This window comes from Desmodus rotundus, chromosome 5 (genome assembly GCF_022682495.2).
Source record: "Desmodus rotundus isolate HL8 chromosome 5, HLdesRot8A.1, whole genome shotgun sequence".
NCBI lineage: Eukaryota > Metazoa > Chordata > Mammalia > Chiroptera > Phyllostomidae > Desmodus > Desmodus rotundus.
The window spans coordinates 12,865,085-12,886,804 of record NC_071391.1 but is presented as its reverse complement, the minus strand read 5'-3'; the positions used below and the strand labels follow the sequence as shown (position 1 = coordinate 12,886,804).

Sequence of the window (21,720 nt, the reverse complement as noted above, 5' to 3'; positions counted from 1 at the left end):
TACTATGATTATGAAATAATAATACAAGAATAAACTCTGTAGCCTTGAATGGTGTGGTTCAGTGGGTTGGGTGTCCTCCCACAAACCGAAAGGTCGCTGGTTCAGTTCCCAGTCAGGGTACATGCCTGGGTTGTGGGCCAAGTACCTGGTTGGGGGTGTGAGAGAGGCAACTGATCAATGTTTCTCTCAGACATTGAGGTTTCTCTCCTTCTCTTTCTCCCTCTCTTCCCCTCTCTCTGAAAATGAATAAAATCTTTTTAAAAATCAACCAATAAAAAAATTATTAACACATAAATAAATAAAATCTTTTTTAAAAAAGAATAAACTCTGTGTTTTGCGCACTCACAATGGTAAGCCTACTTTTACCCCACCCCGTGCTTATTTCCCTCTTTAGCTATATATATATATTTTTTAATTTTTATTGTTATTCAGTTACAGTTGTACGCCTTTTCTCCCCATCCCTCCACCCCACCCCATTAGCTATATATTTTGAAGTCCATGAGTTCACATTGATTCCCACAATTCCAGCTCTGGCTTTTATCCTCTTCTCATTTATGACTGTTTTTCAGTAGTGACCTGGCTCCCACTACCCTGAGTATATTTACTTATGTGTCCAGTCCCCTCTATGTAAGCAATTTCTCATTGCCACTTCCTTCCGTGCTCAGATTTCTGTCCACGCTCTCTTGGTTCGGGTGCCTCCCACACAGACCCTATTCATCCTACTCAAGCTCTGACACCTCACACCTGACCTCCCTTAACTGGGCTGCCTCCTTACCTTGCTTAATCCCTAAAGACCCATGCCAGGCTGCCCCTCCATACCCAGCTTGGTGCTCTGTGCTGGGCGGCACCCCACCCACCACCACTGAGTGGATGCCTTGGTCCCTTCGTACAGGCTCTGGTTCCCCACAAAAGGCCTTTCTCCTCCAGGTGTCCTCACCACCTCGCTCTGGCTCTGACATCCCACACCAGGCTGCCTGTGTGCAGATGCCCTTCTCAGGCTCCACTCCTGACCACCCATCTGCATGGAGTCCTCCTCACCTTGCTTGGCTCCAATACCCAGCACCAGGCCTTGCCCTCCGAGCTCCTTCTCACCCTGCTTGGGCTCTGACACTCCAGGATGAGGCATCCATAGGTGCGGCCACCCTTCTCTCTCCAGGCAGGCCCTTCCCACACTGGAGCTTCCTGTGTGGACACCTCCTCCGACTGCTTGGGTTTCAACACCCCACACCAAGCCACCCTCCCCAAGGATTCCTGTCTTGCTCTGTCCCACCTCATGGTGTTAGGACTGAAGAAAAGGGAAGGGATGAAGATGAGGAAGAGGAACACTGCTCCATTCTTCATTGTCCCAAATCACTCATCACTGTTGTAATTGTCCACTCGTTTTTGCGATAACAAAACACCAGAGAATGGGTGGGCTTAAACAACAGAAATTTATTTCATGGTTTTGGTGGTTAGAAAGTCCGAGATCCAGGTGCTGAAAAATTCAGTTTCCAGTGAAGGCTGTCTTCCTGGCTTGCAGATAGCCGCCTCTTCCTGTGTCCCCGCACTATCTCCTCTCTGTGCATCGTGGGGAGACAGCGAAAGCTCTCTGGTGTCTCCTCCTCTTCTTATAAGGGCACTCATCTAATGGATTAAAGCCCCACCCTTATGACCTCATTGAACCTTAGTTTCCACCTTAAAGGCCTGATCTTTTCATACAGTCACGGTGTGGCAGGGTTAGAGATTCAACACGTGAACTTTGGAGGACACACTCAATCCATAAATCTTTCTAACTGACTTTCTATGTTGCTTGATTATTATGTTTCTGTTGATCACATCCTCCTACCCACCCCCGCATGTGAGCAGCGCCTCCCCACAGGGATCTTTGTCTCTGGTTCACTGGCATCCCAAGAATGTGGAAGGGCAGCTGGAGGCACTCACACATGAGTGCAGAGGGACACTTGTGTCTGCGGAGGCTCACGTGGGGAGCCTCACCCCACCGTCCCCCCACCCCCTCGGACCTCGGGCAGGGAAAGTCGGGATTGCCAGGACCAGGTACAAACCGTTTATTTTTCTGTAAAGAGCAAAGTACAAAGAGGTGGGGAGGAGCTCAGGGCCTTGAGGAGCAGCAGTGGGCAGGCCCCAGGCCCTGGCGGAGGCCTCAGGAGGCCCTGGTGGCTTTCTCCGGAGTAAAGAGGCGTCCTAGACATGGCCAGTCGTGGGGCTCCAGTGTGATGGTGGCGCAGGAGCAGGGCAGGTGAGGTGGGAGCCCATGGCTGCTGACAAAGTCACACAAAGCCAGGCTTCATGGATGAGCGGCGGCAGTTGGGGCAGTTCCGTGTCCCGTTGTTCTGCAGGCACCTTGGGAGGCAAAGGGCTTTGTCCACTCACTGAGCCTGTGCTTCCATCCTGGGCCAGGGCCTCTCTCTCCTACCCTTCCTACCCTTCCCTCTGCAGGGGCACGGGAGGTTCTGGAGGAAGGAGATGGCCCCAGGCCCTGCCAGCAACACTGCTCGCGCACTGCACCGGCCTACAAGGGGTGCGCTTTCAGGGACCTCTCTGAATTCTCTTTGGGGAGAATGACCTTAAGCCGGGCCACCTCACAGAGCCGCTGGGGGGATTCAATGAGTCAAAATACGGGAAGCTTTGAGGAACACTTGGGACGCAGAAAGCACTCCGTAAGTGTCTGTTGTTAGTATTACTGTTGTGATTAGGCCCTAGAGCACCCGAAGAGGCCCACGTGCCCCTGCCCGGGCCGCAGGAGCCCTCACCGGAGGTGGAAGATGTGGGAGCAGGGCAGGGCCTGCAGCCGGTTGTTCCTCTCGCCGATGGACTCCCCGCACAGGCCACAGTAGAGTTCGGTCTCCTCCACACACTCGTGGAAGCGCACCACGTGGGCACGCAGCTCCCGCTGCAGCCCCTTGCTGCGATAGATGCTCTCGCTCAGACAGTGCAGCTTCAGCTGGCTCAGCTGGGCCAGCGGGGACAGGAGATGGGCAGAGGGGACGAGACCAAGTCAGTGCTGGCGAGCAGCTGTCCCGCTTCCCTCCCCAGGGGTCACCAGGCAGTCAGGTTGTACAGGGTCCAGTCTTGGGCACATTCCTGCCTGGCTGATGGACCTAAGAAAAATGTCCTGCCCTCTCTGGGTCTTGCTGTCTCCTCATGCAGAATGAGGGGGTGCTGAGGTCAGTGGTCTTCACCCCCAGAGCCAGCTTGGGATCCCATATTTTTGAAGGGTTTTATTGACCAAACCTGCTATGTTGACGCCATAATTGTTTTCCTGTTTTCATTAGTTAACTATAACAACAGCTTGGTAGCACTTAACCCTGGCTAGTGTGGCTAGGTGGATTGAGTGCCAGCCTGTGAACCAAAGGGTTGCTGGTTCGATCCCCACTCAAGGCACACGCCTGGGTGGGCCAGGTCCCCAGCAGGGGGTGTGCAAGAGGCAGCCGCACACTGATGTTTCTCTCCTTCCCTTCCCCTCTCTCTAAAAATAATTAAATAAAATCTTTAAAAAAATTTAAAAACCAAAACAGCTTGTTAGCATTTCTGATCAGCCCTAGATACTTGGGTAAACCCGAGTGGCTATAACCAAGCCAAAGGCACACTTATTTGGCATTTTAGTTGGACTGTTACCCAATCCCAGAGAAATGCACATCTTCTAGAACACTTTGAGAAACACTGAGCCTATTTTCAATACTTAAAGGATTGGATCCAATTATTAAATTTGGAGAGGCCATATACCTTTGGAGTTAAGACAGGCCAGTTACCAGGCAGCAGGCCCTTGAGCACCCCTCTGACCCTCACTTTTCTCGTCTGTGAAATGGGGCTGGCTCCACCCACCTTGCAGGGAGACAGTGAGGACCGGCAGCAATGCCTACAAGAGCTCTATGGTGCCCATCTCTCAGTGAATGGAGGACACTGTTAGAAGTTTTCATGACCACCAAGAACGTTCTGAGGCCATCGCTGGTGTGGCTCAGTTGGTTGGGTTTTGTTCCTCAAATCGAAAGGTCGCTGGTTCGATTCCAGGAGAGGGCACATACCTGGGTTGCAGGCTCAGTCCCAGTTCAGGGTGCATACAAGAGACAACTGATCGATGTTTCTCTCACACATTGATGTTTCTCTCCCTCTCTTTCTCCCTCCCCTCCCCTCCCTCTAAAAATAAATAAGTAAAATTGTAAAAAAAAAAAAAAAAAGAAGAAGGCGGCCCTGAGGACTTCTGATATCCTCCGAGCTAGGGAATTCTTGCCCAGCCCTTTGAAGCACTCTGGAGGGAAACAGCTGGGGCTGGGGATGGCTGGGGCAACTTGTGGAGATCAGGAAGCGCTCAGGGCATGAGCGGACCCTTTCCACCCACCCAAAGTCCCACCTTGGGCTCTTGACTCCAGACCCAGGAGACGGAATCAGGTCTGACCTTGTTTCCCACCTCCTCGGCCAGGTCCTGGGCTCTCTCAATGACATCCAGAGCCTGGAAGGTGAGCACAGGCCAGGGCTGCGGACAGAGCTGTCTGACAGAGGCCTTGGCTCGTGGGAAAGGAAGGGGTGGCGGGGCAGGCATGGGGAGGGCGACCTGGGTGGGCAGCTGTCCTGGGTGCAAAGGCAGTGGGAAGAGACTGGGGTGCCACGGCAACAGCTGTGTGGGAAAGTTACCTCTTGCCTGAGTTTACTCAGATACAGAAGGGGAAAAATACGTCTGCCTTGCAGGGTGCTGTGTAATCATGGGAAGCAGTTAAAGCATCCTGAGTTCAAACCCCAGCTCTGGCCCTTCACTAGCCGAGTGACCAGGCAGTGCCTGGGCTTCCTCTGAGCCTGGAAGCTGACTCGGGACGCCGGGGCTGGGGCGAGGCTGACACTAGACAAAGTGTCTGGAAGAGTCCCACCCGGCACCAGACACACAGATTGTTGGCTGGAAGCACTGGGAGCGCTGGGGGCTGCAGGACCGGACCCAACCTCACCTTGTCCAGCGCCTTCCTGGCCACCCAGCACTTGGCCACACCCAGCAGCACCTGAACCTGGCCCAGGCGGTTCCCGATCTCAGTCATGATGCTCATGGCGGAGTCGTACCTGGGGAAGGCTGTCTGCGCAGCCAGTGGGGGTGGGGTCAGGCTGGGCCAGGCCTGCTCCCCCAACCCCTGCTTCCTGGCAACCTCACCTCCAAGTCGCCACGGCTCCGGTGGATGTCAGCAAAGCAGAGCAGGCAGAGCGCCTGCAGTGGCCGGTCACCATGCTGCAGGGCAATCTTCATAGACTCCTGTGAGGGAGGCCTGTCACCCCGGCCTGACCATCTGCCCCCACCACTGGGGTGCCCTCACCCAGGGGGCTCCTCTGACGGGCAGCCCAGGGATCACCAACGTCCTCAGAGACCAATACACCAGTCCTGGTCCTCAGGCCCCACACCCCGAACAGAGGGTCTCACAGCACCCAGCCGAGTGGAGACATGCTCAGGGAGCAGAAATGACTCCAGCAGGGCCGCCTGGCTAGTACGGGGCAAAGCTAGGCTGTGAACCCAGCTCAGTGGGGCTTCAGAGACTGGCTTGTTTCCTACTTAAAGTGTCCCACGGAGGATGAGTGGCGGGGGGCAGAGAGAAGCCCGCACTCCTGAGAATGGACTGGAAGGGAGTGAGGTTTGGGAATGGGGAAACATGCATTGTTCAGGGGCTCGGCTATAGAAGGGCTGGACAAGGGGCAAGACTTGGGGCTGATCTGGAAGGAGGAGACCCACCTGCTCTGGGCCCCAGACCCTGGCCCACACCACCACCTGCCCCCCTGCCCTACTGCCCCACCTCACAACAGTCCATGGCACTGCCCAGGTGGCCCAGTAGGCGATATGCCACAGCCATGTGGTACTGGCTCATGGCCCGGTACTTGAGGCTCCAGCCTTTGCCATAGTCATTGACGAGCTCTGCGGCCTTGCAGGGGAAGAACAGGGCTTTCTCGTAGTCCTGCAGGGACACAGGGAGGGGACGGGGCAGGAGGGGGCACGCTGAGTGTCAGGAGCTGCTCCAAGGTTGAGGGCTGTAGGCTCTGGCTTCTCTGGCAGCCAGGGGCCCCCAGACCCCACTGGCTGTTGACTCATCCTTTCTGGAGTCCCAGGAAAGTGTGATCCAGGCAGAGGGAACAGCCAGTGCAAAGGTGTGGGCTCCATGAACTCAGGGATTTTCACCTGGATTGCGGATGTTGGATAACAACCCACTGCTCAGTTCTTGGCACTTACCCAAGAAATATTGTTGAATGAATGAGTGAAAAGGCAAGAATATACGGCTGGCTTCCCACCTCACCAGTCCCAGTTGGGCCTGTCAGCTTCAGAGACACACGGAAGGGTGGGGGTGGGGGGAGACCAGAGCCCTACCCCCACCCCACTGGAGGTTGCCTCCAGTAGCCACAGCAGCTGCTCCCTGAAGGCTCTGTGACTGATTGCCACGGCTCAAAAAAACATCGGAATAGACTCACTGAGGCAATGAAATCATTCTCTCATCCTTTCTTTGCAAACCTCCAAACAACCTCTCTACCTGCCCCTTGTGAGCTGACGACCTCACCTCACACTCCATTGGGAAAACAGAAGAAAAGCAGAGAGAAGCTCCATTAAGCAGCTTATCCATCAAATCCACCCTCTGGACCCCTCTGCTTCCCTCCTACTACTGAGGGGAGCGTTCCCCACCCCTGTCCAGTGTGAGTCCCTCCTGGGCTCTGGGACAAACGCCATCATTTGTCCCAGATGTCTCAGCTCATTTAAGACAGGAAAACAAAAATCAAAATCCAACAATCTTCTTTGACCTCACGACTCCTTCAGCTACAGCTGTTTCAGATCTGTCACGTAAAAACCTCTTTCCCTGAACCAGCACCTCTGAGTTAATATGACCAAAAGAGACTTCTCGATAACCCCAACAGAAACCTGTTCCTCACAAATTTTGTTATGTACTTTTTAATTTGAAGCCATGTAAATATTCTATAATAAAAAATAAATAAATTTAGCTCTGGCTAGTGTGGCTCAGCGGTTGAGTGCTGGCCTGCAAAAGCAAAAGGTCACCGGTTCAATTCCCAGTCAGGGCACATGCCTGGGTTGCCAGCCAGGTCCCCAGTGGGGGCCGCGCGAGAGGCAACCACCCATTGATGTTTCTCTCCCTCTCTTTCCCTCTCCCTTCCCCCTCTAAAAAATAAAGTAAATAACATCTTTAAAAACTAATAAATAAATTTAATTTTTAAAAACTCGAAAAATAGAAATAAATCACTCTAACTGCATATTATTATATTGTAATGATGATAATTATAAATATATATTATAATAGAATTGTTCTAATATATTCATGTTACCTATAATATAATGGAATATAATATATTCCATAACATAGTATATTGCATTATATTAATACTATATTAGTTATAGCCACATAGAAAAAAATTTATTTTAGGTTTCCTTCCCTCTCCTTTCTTCTCCCTCCACCACCACTTCTTTCTTCTCAGCCAGGGGCCTCCAGACCCCACTGGCATGTGTCTCCTAAACTTTAAGGCAATGGGCAGCTGGCAGCTTGTCTCAGGCTAATCCCCTGAACCTGTCCCCAAAGCCCCCTTTTCTCTGACTTCCCAGTGAGCTAAGGCAGCCCATGGGCTCTCTTGTTGCTCCTTCTATACTAGCCCTTCCTCCTTTCACTGTCCGCAGCTTCGATAAATGTCTCCTCACAGTCAAACCAAACCAAACAAAGAAAAGTTATTTCAAATGAACTCAGAACATTTACTTGGGCAGTTCCTCCATAGTGGGATGTATTATAAATCCAAAAAACAGCAAAGGAATCTAAACTTCCTTCAGTCACTTTTTTAATAATATGGGCATTATCTTTTGAAACTATTTTATGTATTTTGTAGGATAAAATGTTTAATTGTGTTGCTAGAAACCAAGGTTTTCAGTCTAAGAGAAAAGAGAATCAAGTTTAAAATAAGTTAAATCCTGAAACTTAGATTTGAATTGGAAACATCACCATGAAACATCCTGGCAACTGAAAAGATTTAGAAGCAACGACAAGCCAGCAGCAAGGAGCAGGCTGAGAGCCCACGGTTTGCCTTTAAATACCATTTCCTACTAAAAAGAACCTGAGGTCATGGCCAGTTCCAGGTCTGAGGCAAGGAAGCTAGAAAAGGAGCCCGGGACACTTTATTGTGCCAGAAAGCAGAACCCCATCCAAGACTAAATGGATCTCGTCGAAGGGCATTGGAGCCGGACTGGAGGGAATTCCGCTGACTGAAGTTAGAGAACATGAACAGCCAAAAGAACAGTGACTGTAGTTGACTGAAGGATACTGATGATAAAGAAAATCCATGATTTCCCAGTAATACTCCAAAAAGAGGAAGCAAATCAGGTACGTGTGACCATCAACTTATTCTGAAAGCGATAACAAAGGAAAAGGAGGAAGTATTTAACAGTATCTCAGCCTTTCCTTTAGGGACTGTATTTCAAAGTAACCAACCAGCCCTGATAGACGAGGGCAAGTTCTTCTGTGTAGAAAAATCCCAGCTAAAAACTGTAGCAGGACTGAGAGAACTTGGAAATGGCCATTTTATTAGAGCTCCGGTGAATGAATGAACTGAACCAGGCAGCAAACATCAGTGGATGCTAAAACCATTATGGTAAATGTCACTGTAGAACAGAACATTCCTGGGGTGCCAGCGTCACCCTACAAGTTAACCTGCTGGATGAAAGGAGAAACCAAACCCTAAAACTGAGGGATCCGGTAGTAAGTTACTCCCTCAACACCCGACATGATGCGACATGAAGAACACAGCATTGCTCATGTAGAACCTTTACCAATGTGTCACCTCAGTCTAACCAAGTCATTGTATGTGTGTATGTATGTACGTATGTATGCATTTTTGTTGATTTGCGAGGGAAACAGAGGCAGAGAGAGAGAGAGAAACATCGATTTGTTGCTCCATCTATCCCTGTACTCACCGGTTGGTCCCTGCCGGTGTCCTGACTGGGAATGGAACTCACAACCCTGGTGTATTGGGACGACGCTCCAACCAACTGAGCTGCCCAGCCAGGGCCTAAACAAGTCATTATTTAAATTCCAGGTGATAGGGAGGAAAAGAGATAAAGGAACAATTACTACAGGACTCCTTGAGGAAGCAATGAGACAATAAGGTGGAACATTCTACAAGGCTGTTAATCTGACTTCTTCAATAAATGATGGAAAATAAAGGGAGGGTAGGAATTTTCTACCAAAAGAGACTTAAGAGACATAATGTACAACTCCTGCTTACGTTCCAGGTCAAAGGAGCCAAGGGTAAAGGCATGTTTTCAGGATAAGAACAGAAATTTAAGATAAACAAAGAGGTTCATTATGGTATGTATAATAATAGAATTGTGGTTATGTAAGAAAGTGTCTTTATATAAGAAATATAGCCCTGGCTGGTGTGACTCAGTGGATTGAGCACCGGCCTGTGAACCAAAGGGTGGCCAGTTCGATTCCCAGTCAGGGCTCGTGCCTGGGTTGTGGGCCGGGTCCCCAGTGGGGGCACGTGAGAGGCAACCACACATTGATGCTTCTCTCCCTCTCTTTCTCTTTTTCTCCTCCTCTCCAAAAAGTAAATAAATAAAATCTTAAAAAAAGAGAAATATATAAGAAAATGTCCTCTTTTTTTTCAGAGATACAATACTAAACTACTTTGGGGTAAAATATCATGATATCTGTAATTTTACATGACAACGCTTCAGTTACAAATGTGTAGATCAGGGATTAAGAAGCACAAATTGGCAGTTTCAGAGCAGTCACGGCGAACAGCACAGGGAATGCAGTCAATAGCTATAATAATTACGTCTGGCGCCGGGGGGTCCCATCATAAGGTACAGAAATGTCTAACCAGTGTGCTATACGCCTGCGACTAATATAATATTGAACGTCAACTGTAACTGAAAACATTTTAAATGAAAACAGAAAAATGTATACATCCAGTATGGCAAAATATTAATAATTGTTCATTCTGAGAGGATCTATAGAGATTTATACACTACTCTCTCAACTTTCCTAGATGGCTCATTTTCTTCACAATAAAAAAAGGTTTGGAAACATCCCCATTTCTCTCCCATCCTCTTGCAGCTCACTGAATGGCTTCCCTGTTTGTCTAGCTGCTGAAAACAAAACCCTCAGTGTCATCCCGGGAGACTCACTTCCTCACAACCCAGCTCCGCTTCATAACATGTTACATGTTCATGAAAATGTAACGCTCACGTACCCCCAGGTTTACCAGGCACCGACTGCGTGCCAGGCATTAACACCTGCCACGGGCCGAGCGCAGCCTGGATGCCTCGAGAACAAAGGCTCAGGACCAGAAGCCTGTGGTCACTGGCCCCATCAGCCCGTTCACAGTTTGCCTTCTCCCCTCCCCGGTGCCCTGCGACCCCCACCTCCTATCCCCTCTCACCGCCTGCGGCAGCCGTGCTGGCCTCCATCCTTCCGGGCACATGGAAGGTATGCTCCACCGGGGCAGAGCTTTGCCTTAGCTGTTCCCTCTTTTCCCCTCTTTTCCCAGATTTCTGCACGGGTCACCCTCTCATCTTCAAGTCACCAACATTACCTCCATGAGGCCTTCCGACATCCAGTTGTTTGACGCTGCAGCACCCCCTCAGCACCTCTCACCCCCTGCCCTGCTTTCCTTCCTCCTAAAAAGCACTTTCTAGCAGGATATGTAATTGAGTTGCTCATTGTGTTTATCCTTAGCCCCCAACTAGGGAGCAGGCTTCCTGAGGCCAGGGACTTTGCTGTTGTTTTCAGTGCAGCCCGGGGGGCCAAAAGTGCCTGGGAAATAGCAAATGCTCAATAGTCATTTGACGAATGAACCCTTACAAACATGCTGTACAGTAGGTCCTGCTCTTCCTTGTCATACAGATACACCTACCAAGGTTCGAAGAGGAGAGGTGCCATGTCCAGGACCACACAGCAGGCGTGTGGCAGAGCAGGTTCATGGCCCGTCCTCAGAAAGGAGCCTCCCATTCCCCCAGAGAGTCAGACAGACAGGTGCAGGTTTGAATTCTGGCTCTGTCATTCCTAACCCAGTCTTTACCTTCCTGGGTAAGTGTTTTCCCTCTCAGATTCTCAGACTCTCGTCCGCCTTGTCCCTACCTAAACAGGAGGACTGAATAAACAAGGTAATGCAAGAGGAGCCCGAGCCCACCATTGCCCTCCCCCTGGGGCCCGTGCGCACCTTGACTTGGGCATAGAAGCTGCCCAGGCTGCAGCAGACGCGGCACTCAAGCATGGCATCATCGTTGTTGTGGGCATAGCGCAGGGCCTTCTCGAAGCTCTCCAGGGCCTTCTGGAAGAGGCTGAGGCCCAGGAAGGCGTTGCCCATGCTCAGGCTGACCTGGCCTCCGAGCTGGGCGCCCGCCCTGGTGCCAGGCAGGCCGAGGCAGGTCTTGCAGTAGGAGATGGTCTTGTGAAACTCACACAGCTTCTCGTTGCTGCGCGCCAGGTTCAGGTAGCTCTCCAGGAGGAAGTTGGCATCCTCCAGCTCCCGAGCGGTGTCGATCTGCACCACGGCAAACTGCCCACAGGGGTGGTGGGCACGCGGCCGTCAGCCTGAGCCTCGGACTGGAGCCTCCTACTCGTCGAGCCTCATACGCCGAAGCTTAGACCCCAGCCTTCCACATCCAGCCTCAGGTGCATCTCTGCTCCCCGCCACAGAGCGGAAGCTTCAGCCCTGGAGCCTCCGCCTCCCAAGCTCAGACCCAGAGCTTTCACCTTTCCTACCCCAGCCTAGTTCTTCAGTCCTTACCACCCTCCCACCCCAGCCTCAAACCTGGAGCCAGTGCCCCCCAGACTCAGACCCAGAGCCCCAAACAGAAGTCTGGAACCTAGATTCCTGGCTTCGAGACCCCCCTGAACCCTGAAGTTCAAGGCCACAAGCCCAAATCCCATGCCAAGATGCAGCATCTAAGACCCAGGGAGTCGGATATGGATTTAGTCTCAGTCCTCGGCTGCTAGCTTGTGGGACTAGGGGAGACTGAGGACGTGGGAGGGAGGCCGGGAAAGCTGGGAGAAACTTAGCTCTGCCCCACCCTCCCACGCCAGCCGCGGGGTGCTCCCACCTTCAGCATCTCCTTGTAGCGGCCCATCTCCGAGTGGGCCGTGACCAGGCAGCCGAGCACACGGAAGCGCCCCACCAGGTCCGAGCTCTTCTCTAGCACCTTCATCCACACCTGCAGCGCCTTCTCTGTCTGGTTAGACTGGTACAGCTGGAGCCCCTTCTCGATCTGCTGTTTCGTCTGGTCCTGTCCCATCCTTGCAGAGCCCCACGCCCCACTCGGACAGACGCTGGCGGCTCGCTGCCTCTAGACTCTCATGGCGGGGGGCCCACAGTGCCAGCTGTCCACTGAGCCCCAGGAAGGAAAGCAGCACCAGGCAGGAGTCGAGTAGGGCCTGATGGAGAATGGTGCCACCCTGGGAACAAAGCTGGTCCGGCCCCTGTCTGCAGCTGTCCCTGCCAGTTGGGGCCACGTGGACACTAAGGAATGTCAGCCGCAAGGTCACGAGGGCTTCTGCTGCACCCAACCCCAAGCCAGGAGGTGGCTTCCCAGGGATGCTGGCACCCTGTCCCTGAGCAGCCCCTTGGATGTCTCTCTGGCATCGTGACACTGGCCCTGACCCTCCTGGCAGGGCAGGCTGTCCCGCAGCCTTGCCAACGGTTGGGCTGAGAGCTGGGGGAAGCAGGGCTGAGCCTAGGCACCCAGCCCTGAGCCCTGCCTCTCCCCCATCACTGCCTCCCCGCCAGACCCACCCGCCCCCAGGCTTTGTCCCTGTGGTTTCCCAGGCACCAAGGCCACTTACCCACATGGACTTGCCCACACCATTCCCAACACCCTAACTCAGGTGTGACCCACGCCAAGTCACTGACCTTGCTGGGCCTCAGTGTCCTCATCTGTAAAATTAGGACAACAACAGGCTGATAAACCCTAACTCGTAGGGTTGTTACGAGGTGGCGTAGTCGTGGGTAACAGCATGGGCCCTGGAGCCAGGCTGCCAGGGTTCGAATTCTGACTCTGCCATTTATCAGCTGTGTGGGCAGTGTGGCTTTGGGCAAGAGAGAAATGATACCTACCTCACTGGATTGTTAGAAGAGCTAAGTGACATGCTAGTTGACAAGGACTTAGAGCAGTGCCGGGCACACTGGAAACACCCCATGTGTTGATAAGCAAGAAGTCATCCTGAGCTGCGTCTGCTCCATGGCTAACCGCCCACCAGGGAAGAAAGCCGGCCCTTGGAGGTTTAAAGAGTGTCCCACCCTGGCCGGTGTGGCTCAGTTGGTTGGAGCATCATCTGTAAGCTGAAAGGTCGTGGGTTCAAGTCCCGGTCAGGGCACATGCCTGGGTTGCGGATTCAGTCCAAGTCGGGGCACATACCAGAGGCAACCGATCGGTATCGCTCTCTTAGATGTTTCTCTTCCTCTCTCTCTCCCCACCCTCCTCCTTCTCTAAAATCAGTAAATCAATAAGCATGTCCTCAAGTGAAGATTGATAAATAAATAAGTAAATAAATAAATAAACTGTCCCAATCCAACCCCAATTTGAAAGGGTCTGTAGTAGTGAGCTTTCGTGCCAGATGTTGTGGAGAAGGGCAAAGTCTTATGCGGGGAACAGACACTTGAAGTTTTGGGGCTGCTGGGGTTTGGGAGGCCCTCTGTAACGGGACCCCTGCCAACCTGCCAGCTGGTCGCACCCCACTTTCTCCTCCCTCTGCAAACCAGGCTCCTTCTTGCACCAGGGCAAAGTTCATCCCTTCAGAGTAGGAAGTGGTTTCTAGCATTGATCATCACTAATTCGAGAACATTTTCATCGCCCCAAAAAGAAGCTCCATATTCATTAGCAGTCACTCCCCATTCCTCCTGTGTTATGGGCTGAATTGTGACCCCTTAACCCCCCTTCTTATGTTGAAGTCCTAGCCCCCAGTACTTCAGAATGTGACTGATTTGGAAACATTGTCTTTCAAGAGGCAAAGTGAGGCCACTAGAGTGGGCCCTAATCCAGTGTGACCAGCGTCGTGAGAAGAGGTTAGGACACAGACACACAGGGAAGACCACCTGCAGACACAGGAAAGACGGCCATCTACCAGCCAAGGAGATGCCTCAGAGGGCAACCAACCCTTTCAACACTTTGCTCTCTGACTTCTGGCCTCCAGAGCTGAGAGAAAAAACACTTGTATTGTCTAAGCCCCCTGGTCTGTGGTACTTTGCACGGCAGCCTGAGGGGATTAATACACCCCACGACCACAGTCTACTTCCTGTGGATCTGTCTATTCTGGACATTTCATATAAATGGGGTCATGGTAAGCCCAGGGGTCCGTGCCCCAGGGTCATGGCTCAGCAGAGGTAGAGAGGACATGGGCATAGGCCCATGGACTGGACAAGGCCACTGGGACCCTCCAGGGGGACGTGCACTTGAACCTGGACCACAGGAAGTTGGGACCACAGGAAGAGGGAGTCTCTGCCGGGGAGAGTTGCCCAGGATCTCCCTGTCGTCTGGAAGGTGGGTCCTGGGTTGAAGTAAACCGCCAGAGGAGAAGGAAGCTGGCCCACAGGGAGAGGGCTGAAGAGCCAGCAGGTTCTCTCCGGCTCAGTAATCCAGGCCCGAGTTCACCATGAGTCTCTGGCAGGAAGAAAAGGAGGTGGGTGGCCTGCAGCGGTGCCCCAAAGGAGTCAGGGACCCCAGCCTTCGGGGCACTCGGGAACTGTAAAGATTTCAAAACTTGAACACCTGACAGGAGAAAGGCTTCTGCTGTCCCAGAGTCGCCAGCTTTTGCTGACTGTTGCACACACTTAGGTCAAGGTCATGCCCCTTTGGGGCAAGCGCTGTGGTTTCCCTTTGTGCCGCCAGGGCCGCACAGCCCCTGGCAAAGTGAGAGAAGAGGAGAAGAGTAACAATGTTTCCTGAGCTAAGCACTGCCTCCAGTTTACAGATAAGGAAACTGAGGCACAAGCGGAAAGGCGAACCGCCCGAAACCACAGAGACAGAAAAGGGACCAGACCCCACGGAGTGTGACTCCTAGGGTCCCACTCTTAACCATGATGCTGACCGAGAATGGAAGAGAGGGAGAGGGAGAGAAGTGGAGTTCAATCATACAGTCTTTACCCGGCACACAGCTCACCGCGTTGTTATCCAAGGCTCTGGCCTGGGTGGGCCAAAGTCACATACACATAGGTGGCTCGGGAGACAGGGGACAGAGTCAGGGCTTGCTCACCAATGCCCAGCAATGAAGGTGGACAAAAGGCCCCTGGAAGTCAGGAGGATGAGCCACAAAATAAAATGGTCTTTTCTGGGCCACTTAACCTCCCAGGGTGGTGAGACAGCAGGGCCTGCGGGTGACTGCGGTGTCAGGTACCAGCTGCCAGGCCTCGTATCTCAGGTCACTGTTTTATAGTCACAAGTAGAAAACGAAGTTTGGGCCTGAGCAGGGGCCACAATCCTCTGCGCATGCGAGGGCAGAAGGGTTCTGAGTTGGTTGGCTACATCTACTATCTGGCAGATTTCACAGGAAAACCTGCATTTCCGGCTTCTCTTGGGGACTGAAGCTCAAGCAAGCCGGGCTTGTGATTCTCTGACAACGGTCAAGTGGTTGGTGACCAAGAATGTCTCTCTTTCGCTCAAAGCCCCCACCGCTCCCTATTCTCGCATTGACACGGCAGCCAAGTGTCACTTGTCATCTTCGATTGGCCTTTCACCTGCTGGCGTCACCTGCCTGGCCCCTGCAGACACCTGCATTTGCAGCTTCTGTTCCCGAAGCATGACAGACAAGTGTGACTGGAGGGGACAGTCCTAGGTCCCCTCTGCTGTGATTAGCAGGATCCTCAGGAAGCCTGTCCCTCTTGACAAATTTGTTTTCCCAGTTGTAAATGGGGTATCGCCTCTCTGGTAAGTTTTCTGTGGAAACCAAATAAGATAAAATAAGAACTTGCTTTGAAAACAAGACACTGGCCCTGGCTGGTGTGTCTCAGTGGATTGAGCGCTGGCCTGTGAACCAAAGCGTTGCTGGTTCAATTCCCAGTCAGGACATATGCCTGGGTTGCGGGTCAGGTCCCCAGCAGGGGGCGCATGAGAGGCAACCACATACTGATGTCTCTCTCCCTGTCTTCTCCCTCCCTTCCCCTCTCTAAAAATAAATAAAATCTTTAAATAAAAAAACAAACAAGACACTGAAGTGATGAACCTCCTGAACCTTCCTTGAATTAGCTCTTACTATTTATACCAGTGAAAAAACTAGATATAACCTGTGTCCAACAGGAGAGTGGTTGAGAAGGCAGGAAATGCTATGTAGCCTGTAGATGCAAGTTGTCGATAACCGGTGTTTGTGCCCAAGATGGAAGGGCACCCTGACATAGTAACTGAAAAAATGCAAGCTGCAGAACATTCTGTGCACTACGGCATGATCTCGTTTTTATTAACAAAATTACATAGGTACATATTTTTGTATACAGAAAAATTCTGGAAGCCTACCTACTCCATTTAAGTTGCAATGGGCCGTGGGAGATGGGGAAACGCTCACTTTTAACTTACATGTATTTAGGGTCGTTAGCAACTTGGACGAACACTTGCCAGGGTGGCACTGTGCCAAGCGCTTGGTTGGGCCATTCTCTCCTCTTCCCAACCCTGTGAGGTGGGTGTTTTCATTGCCATCAGACAGGCTGGGAACCTGAGGCTGAGAATCCTGTTGCTTGCTCAAGGTCACAAAGCCGGTGTGATAACATTAACAGGCTCCTAAACATCCCTGGTTGGTGTGGCTCAGTGGGTTGAGTGCCGGCCCATGAACTGAAAGGTTGCTGGTTCGATTCCCAGTCTGGACACATGCCTGGATTGTGGGCCAGGTCCCCGGTTGGGGCAATAGGGGTGTGCAAGAGGCAACCCATCAATGTTTCTCTCCCTCCCTTCCCCTCTCTAAAAAAATAAATAAATCTTAAAAGGGGCTCCTAAACATAAGCTTTCCCCACTTCTATAACTACAATGCTTTCCATTAAAAAACCCTCAAACCCTCAAATGACTTTAAAAAGGTCGTGGTGTCCTGGAAGCCTCAGGCGCTGGAGGGCCACAGGCAGCTCAGCTCCCTCGGGTCCCGCAGGCAGCAGAGGGCCTGCAGAGAAGGTGCTGGTGCCCACTTCCCCGAGGGCCAACCCTGGTGGTCTGCCTCAGAAGTTGAGGCAGCAGGATTCCTGTCACGTGGCTCTAAGGGACCTGGCTGCCATTTACCTCGTGGCCACTGAGGGCCTATGAAGAACTTTGGTACGAGCTGGGAGCTAACCATCTGTAAACGAGGTACAAAAACACGTTACTCCCCTTTTTTCTGAAGTGGGTGGCAATTTCTCAATAAAACTCCAATGTAGTATGCGTGTGCCGTGGGGTTGGAAGCGCTCTCTTTGGGAAGCTTACAAAAGTAACTGTTGTCTTTGGGTATTTATTCGTTCATTTACTCACTTGCTAAATGCTAAATACGTCCGGAATACTGACCTGTGAGCCCTGGGGCCCCGGTGAAGACAAGGCACAGCTGGTCTGCCTTCACAGAGCTCCATTCTAGAGGTGGGATCTCCCCCAGGGCACCCCAGCTGCACCTGAGACTCCAGAAGGAATTTGCTCTACAGGTACTTTGGTCAGGTGGACCTGGGTTAAAACCCAGCTTTGCTACTTAGAGCTGTGGCTTCTCAGTGCCCATTTCTACCACCCTGTGCTCAGTTGCTGGACGAGTACAGTGACCATCACTCATAAATGGTAGATAGTTTGTATTTTTAAAAGCCAAGCGACTGTCTAGAACAGCCCTGACCCTGTTACTGACCGCGATGATGGACGTACTGTATGTCCAATACGGAAGCCACTACTCACATGCGGCTTCCCAGTGAATTGAGGGATGAAACTTATTCAATAGCTACAGTGGCTAGGGGGTCGCCGTAGTGGACAATGCGGGGAGGCTTAGAAGACGGCCAGAGCCAGGCGTGGCAATGATGAAGCAGGTAAACGGGAGCTGGGAGAAGTGGAAGGGACAGGCTGGCTGCAGCATCGTGGCTGGAGGGCGAGGAGGCATGCTCAGAGGCGCTCGGAATGGCAGGAGCAAGTGGAACAAGGGCCCCTGTTGGGCACAGTTTTCAAGGAGGGAAGGGAAACAACAGGCCGCAGGAGGTGGGCTCCGGGAGAGCCAGCCACAAAAAGGCACATATTGTATGGCTGAGTTGGCATGACATGCCCAGAATAGGCAAATCTATAGAGCAGAAAGATGAGTGGTTGCCAGGGGCTAGGAATGGGGGTGACTGCTAATGAGGACGGGGTTTCTTAGGGGGTGATGAAATTAGGCTGTGGTGATCATGCTAAAAACCGACGCCCATGCGGTCTAACTGGGCAAATTGCAGTGTGCACGACTCTCCATCAAGCGGCTGCAGAACACTGACTCAGGCTTCAGGTCGCTTTCCTGTTGCAAGGTTGGTTTTGATTTAAAAACCAACAGCCCTCCCTACAGCTGAAGCCTTTATCAGCAAAGAGAAAGTCAACGTATGCAAAAAAGAAACTGAACCCCAGCCACTGGGGATTGGAAAGGACTCCTGAGAGAGAGAAAAAAATGCTCGAAAAACAGAAGGTGCAGAAACAAAAAGCCCTCCATGATCTCTCCTGGGAGGGCTGTTATGTTAGTTTGACTTTCCCAGAGATAAAGGGACAACCTGGTCTTTCATTTCCTTCCCAGCGGCTTTTCTTCATCAGGGACTGAGATGCTCAGGTGGGCACAGCACGTACAGAACCTGGGAGTCAGGGATGCTGTGCGCTGACCGACAAAGTTGGTGCAGAGGCTTTCTCTGCGCTGAGCCAGGAACCAGGAGTGGGGGCGGGGTGGGGGAGGTACTGAGTCTATTCAAAAGTAATAGGTGACTGTCAGTTTTAATCAATTAAAAAAATTGATTTTGGAGAGGAAGACAGGGAGGGAGAAAAGGAGGTGGGAGAGAGACACACACACACAGACATTGCTTTGTCGTTCCAATTTATGCACTCACTGGTTGATTCTTGTATGTGCCCTGACTGGAGATTGAACCCACAACCTTGGCGTATTGGAATGATGCTCTAACCAACTGAGCTACCCGGCCAGGACCTGAATGTTGGTTTTTAAAAGGAATACAGTTTAAGACACAGCCATATGACTATATAAAGATGCACAAGTCTAAATTTTAAAAACTTAAAAAGTCATTTTGGCATATTCCTTTTTATAAATTCTGAAGAGAAACCGCCACCTCTAGGTATGCTGTTCAATGGAAAGACATTCAAGTTGTACTTAACATTCTATTTTCACACCACGTTCTGTCTCAAGAGTTGTAAGGCAGAAACTTAGAGAAGATCCGGATCACCTTGATGCTGAGTCACAGAAAAATCTGCACTAGCATGGGGATGTGGTAACGGCCTGATGAATACCGCCAGTAACAGTAATAACTTTCGTACACCGACAGAAGGTAAGCAGACTTACTGTGATCACTTCATGACGTACTTAATATCAAATCACTATGTTGTACGCCTGAAGCTAGTAAAGGTCAATTATATTTCACTTGTTTTTTTTTTTTGAGAGGATGAGGGATAGAGAGAGCTATTGACATGAGAGAGAAACATCGATCAGTTGCCTCTTGTATGCACACCGACTGGGGACCAAACCCACAAGCCAGGCATGTATCCTGACTGGGAATTGAACCGGCCAACCTTTTGTTTTGTGGGGTGATGCCCAACTGAATTGCACCAGTCACAGCCAACTAAGTTTCCACTTAAGAAGGAAAGAAAATCTGTGCTAGAAGGAGAGAACTTCAGGTTCAACCACCCTCTAACTACAGAGGAAACAGTTCTGGGAAGGGAGTCCACAGCCTCTCCATTCCGGACCCATTTCCCAAAGTGTGAATGCAGACCTACAATGGCATGAAATGGACACTTTGTGTGTGTGCATGTATATGTATGTATGTATATGTGTATGTATGTATGTATGTATATATATGTGGGGGGGGTTATGTAGCTTAATGTGTATTTTAAAGTCATTATTTGGAGACTTCACAAATACCAATGATCAGATGAATTGAAGTTGAAAAAAGCACGTGACAAGTTGCTTTAAAACATTAGGTGGTGGGAATTGCAGAATGATGCAGCCACTGTGGAAAGCAGTGTGGATACTTCAAAAAATTAAAAATGGAACTGCCTTTTGACTCAGCGATCCCACTTCTGGGAATATATTTCAAGGAACCCAAAACACATTCGAAAGAACATAAGCACCCCTATGTTCACTGCAGCATTATTTACAATCACCAAGATATGGAAGCAGCCCAAGTGTCCATCAGTAGATGAGTGGACAAAATACTACAGGACATTTACACAATGGAATATTACTTGGCTGTAAAAAAGAAGTTTTACCCTTTGCAACAGTATGGATGGACCTGGAGAACACTATGCTAAGTGAAATAAGCCAGTGAGAGGAAGACAAATACCATATGATTTTTCTTATATGGTATTTGAGCAGTTTAGGGGGTGGAGGGATTGAGCAAAAGGGAAAAAGGATTCATGGGCATGGACAACAGTGTGGCGACTGTGGGGCAGGGGTTATACGGGGACTAAATGGTAATAAAAACACAATAAAAATTATTAAAAGAAAAAGAACTATTTGTGCATTACATCAGTTTTGTAAAAATAGCTCCCCACGGAAAATGCATAGTTTTCCAGTGAGGCACAAATTGTTCCCTGCATACATTAACTGAAAGTATTATGTACATGTCAGCCTTCGCTTGTTTTCCTTCTGGGGACATTCAAAGCAACATTAACTTAACCAGATGTACTGAATGACACCAATCCACGTGGAAATAGACATTTCAACTTGGAAAACAAACTTAGGTGGTGATGGCTGAATGACATGACATTGTACATGTACTGAGTGCCACTGAATTGCCCACTTAAAATGGTTCAAGTAGAAAATTCTATACATGTATCTTACCACAAAAAAAAAGTTCAAACAAACGTTAGGCAAATAGTTTAGGTGGCACCAACTCTAGGAGAGAATCGTGTGGCAGGAGTGACATCCCAGTCCTCTCAGGAAGCGGTGTCCCAGGAGCACACTGACCAAGGAGCACCGAGTTACTGGTGAATCCCCTTGAACTCCAAGAAAGCCGCTCTAAGGAAGGCAAAGCTGTGACGACTCACCACCCAGAGGAGCCACGGAGTCCCCCAAGTTCACCAAAGCCTAGAGGACAGCGTGCAAAATCACATGCAGCGAGGCTGCACAGGTTAACTAGAGCACATTTACTGGCCGAGTTACTTCTCCTGGTAGTGGTTGCAAGGGCTTGGGAGTCGGGCAGGCCTGGCTTCGTTCTCAGTGCGTGCCACGTTGTGCCACGTACTAGTAAGCAGCCCAATGCCCTTTAACCTCCGTTTGCTTATCTGCGAAGTGGGGATGGGAACGGCAGCTCCTTTGCGGGGATGTTGTAAAGACTGGAACACAGTGGGGAGTGCTTTTGCCACTGTGAAGACTACATAGCTCGGCCACCAGATAGTCAACTGAGCTGAAGTTTGTATCAAGACTGAAATGTTTGAAGTAAGTCTCAATAAAGGATCTTCTCTGAGGGGGAAAAAAAAAAAGCACAGAATGTGTATCAAGTGTTTCCATAGTACTTAGATTGTGGGTCAATGATCACAGCAGCTAGGATGATCACTGCCTATTAATATGAAGTTTTGATGTTTAGTTAAGTACAGGTATTTAAAGCTCTCCACCCAAA

General features: G+C 50.6%; 1 protein-coding gene across 2 annotated transcripts; it reads right to left on the bottom strand.

Moving 5' to 3' along the window:
* Positions 1 to 2,033: 2,033 nt before the first annotated feature.
* On the bottom strand, positions 2,034 to 12,459 carry RAPSN (receptor associated protein of the synapse). 2 transcript variants are annotated; one of them, XM_024559020.3, is made up of 8 exons: positions 12,056 to 12,459; positions 11,173 to 11,511; positions 5,763 to 5,921; positions 5,132 to 5,230; positions 4,935 to 5,057; positions 4,394 to 4,447; positions 2,751 to 2,950; positions 2,034 to 2,340 (listed from the first exon to the last, which is right to left on the bottom strand). In XM_024559020.3, the coding sequence occupies exons 1-8, from the start codon at positions 12,245 to 12,247 to the stop codon at positions 2,268 to 2,270; spliced, it is 1,239 nt and encodes a 412-aa protein (XP_024414788.1). In that variant the 5' UTR covers positions 12,248 to 12,459; the 3' UTR covers positions 2,034 to 2,267. The 2 variants fall into 2 exon arrangements, with proteins under 2 accessions (XP_024414788.1, XP_045050159.1); XM_045194224.2 differs by having other exon boundaries at positions 4,349 to 4,447; positions 12,056 to 12,422.
* Between the last annotated feature and the right edge of the window lie 9,261 nt (positions 12,460 to 21,720).

Excerpts from the sequence above, each read along its gene's own strand:
- RAPSN (XM_045194224.2), bottom strand. The coding sequence starts at position 12,247 with ATGGGACAGGACCAGACGAAACAGCAGATCGAGAAGGGGCTCCAGCTG. Across the intron at positions 5,231-5,762 it reads GTGCCATGGACTGTTGTGAG|GAGTCTATGAAGATTGCCCT; the intron begins GTGGGGCAGTAG and ends CCTCCCTCACAG. Across the intron at positions 2,951-4,348 it reads TCTGGAGTCAAGAGCCCAAG|CTGAGCCAGCTGAAGCTGCA; the intron begins GTGGGACTTTGG and ends CCGCTGGCCCAG.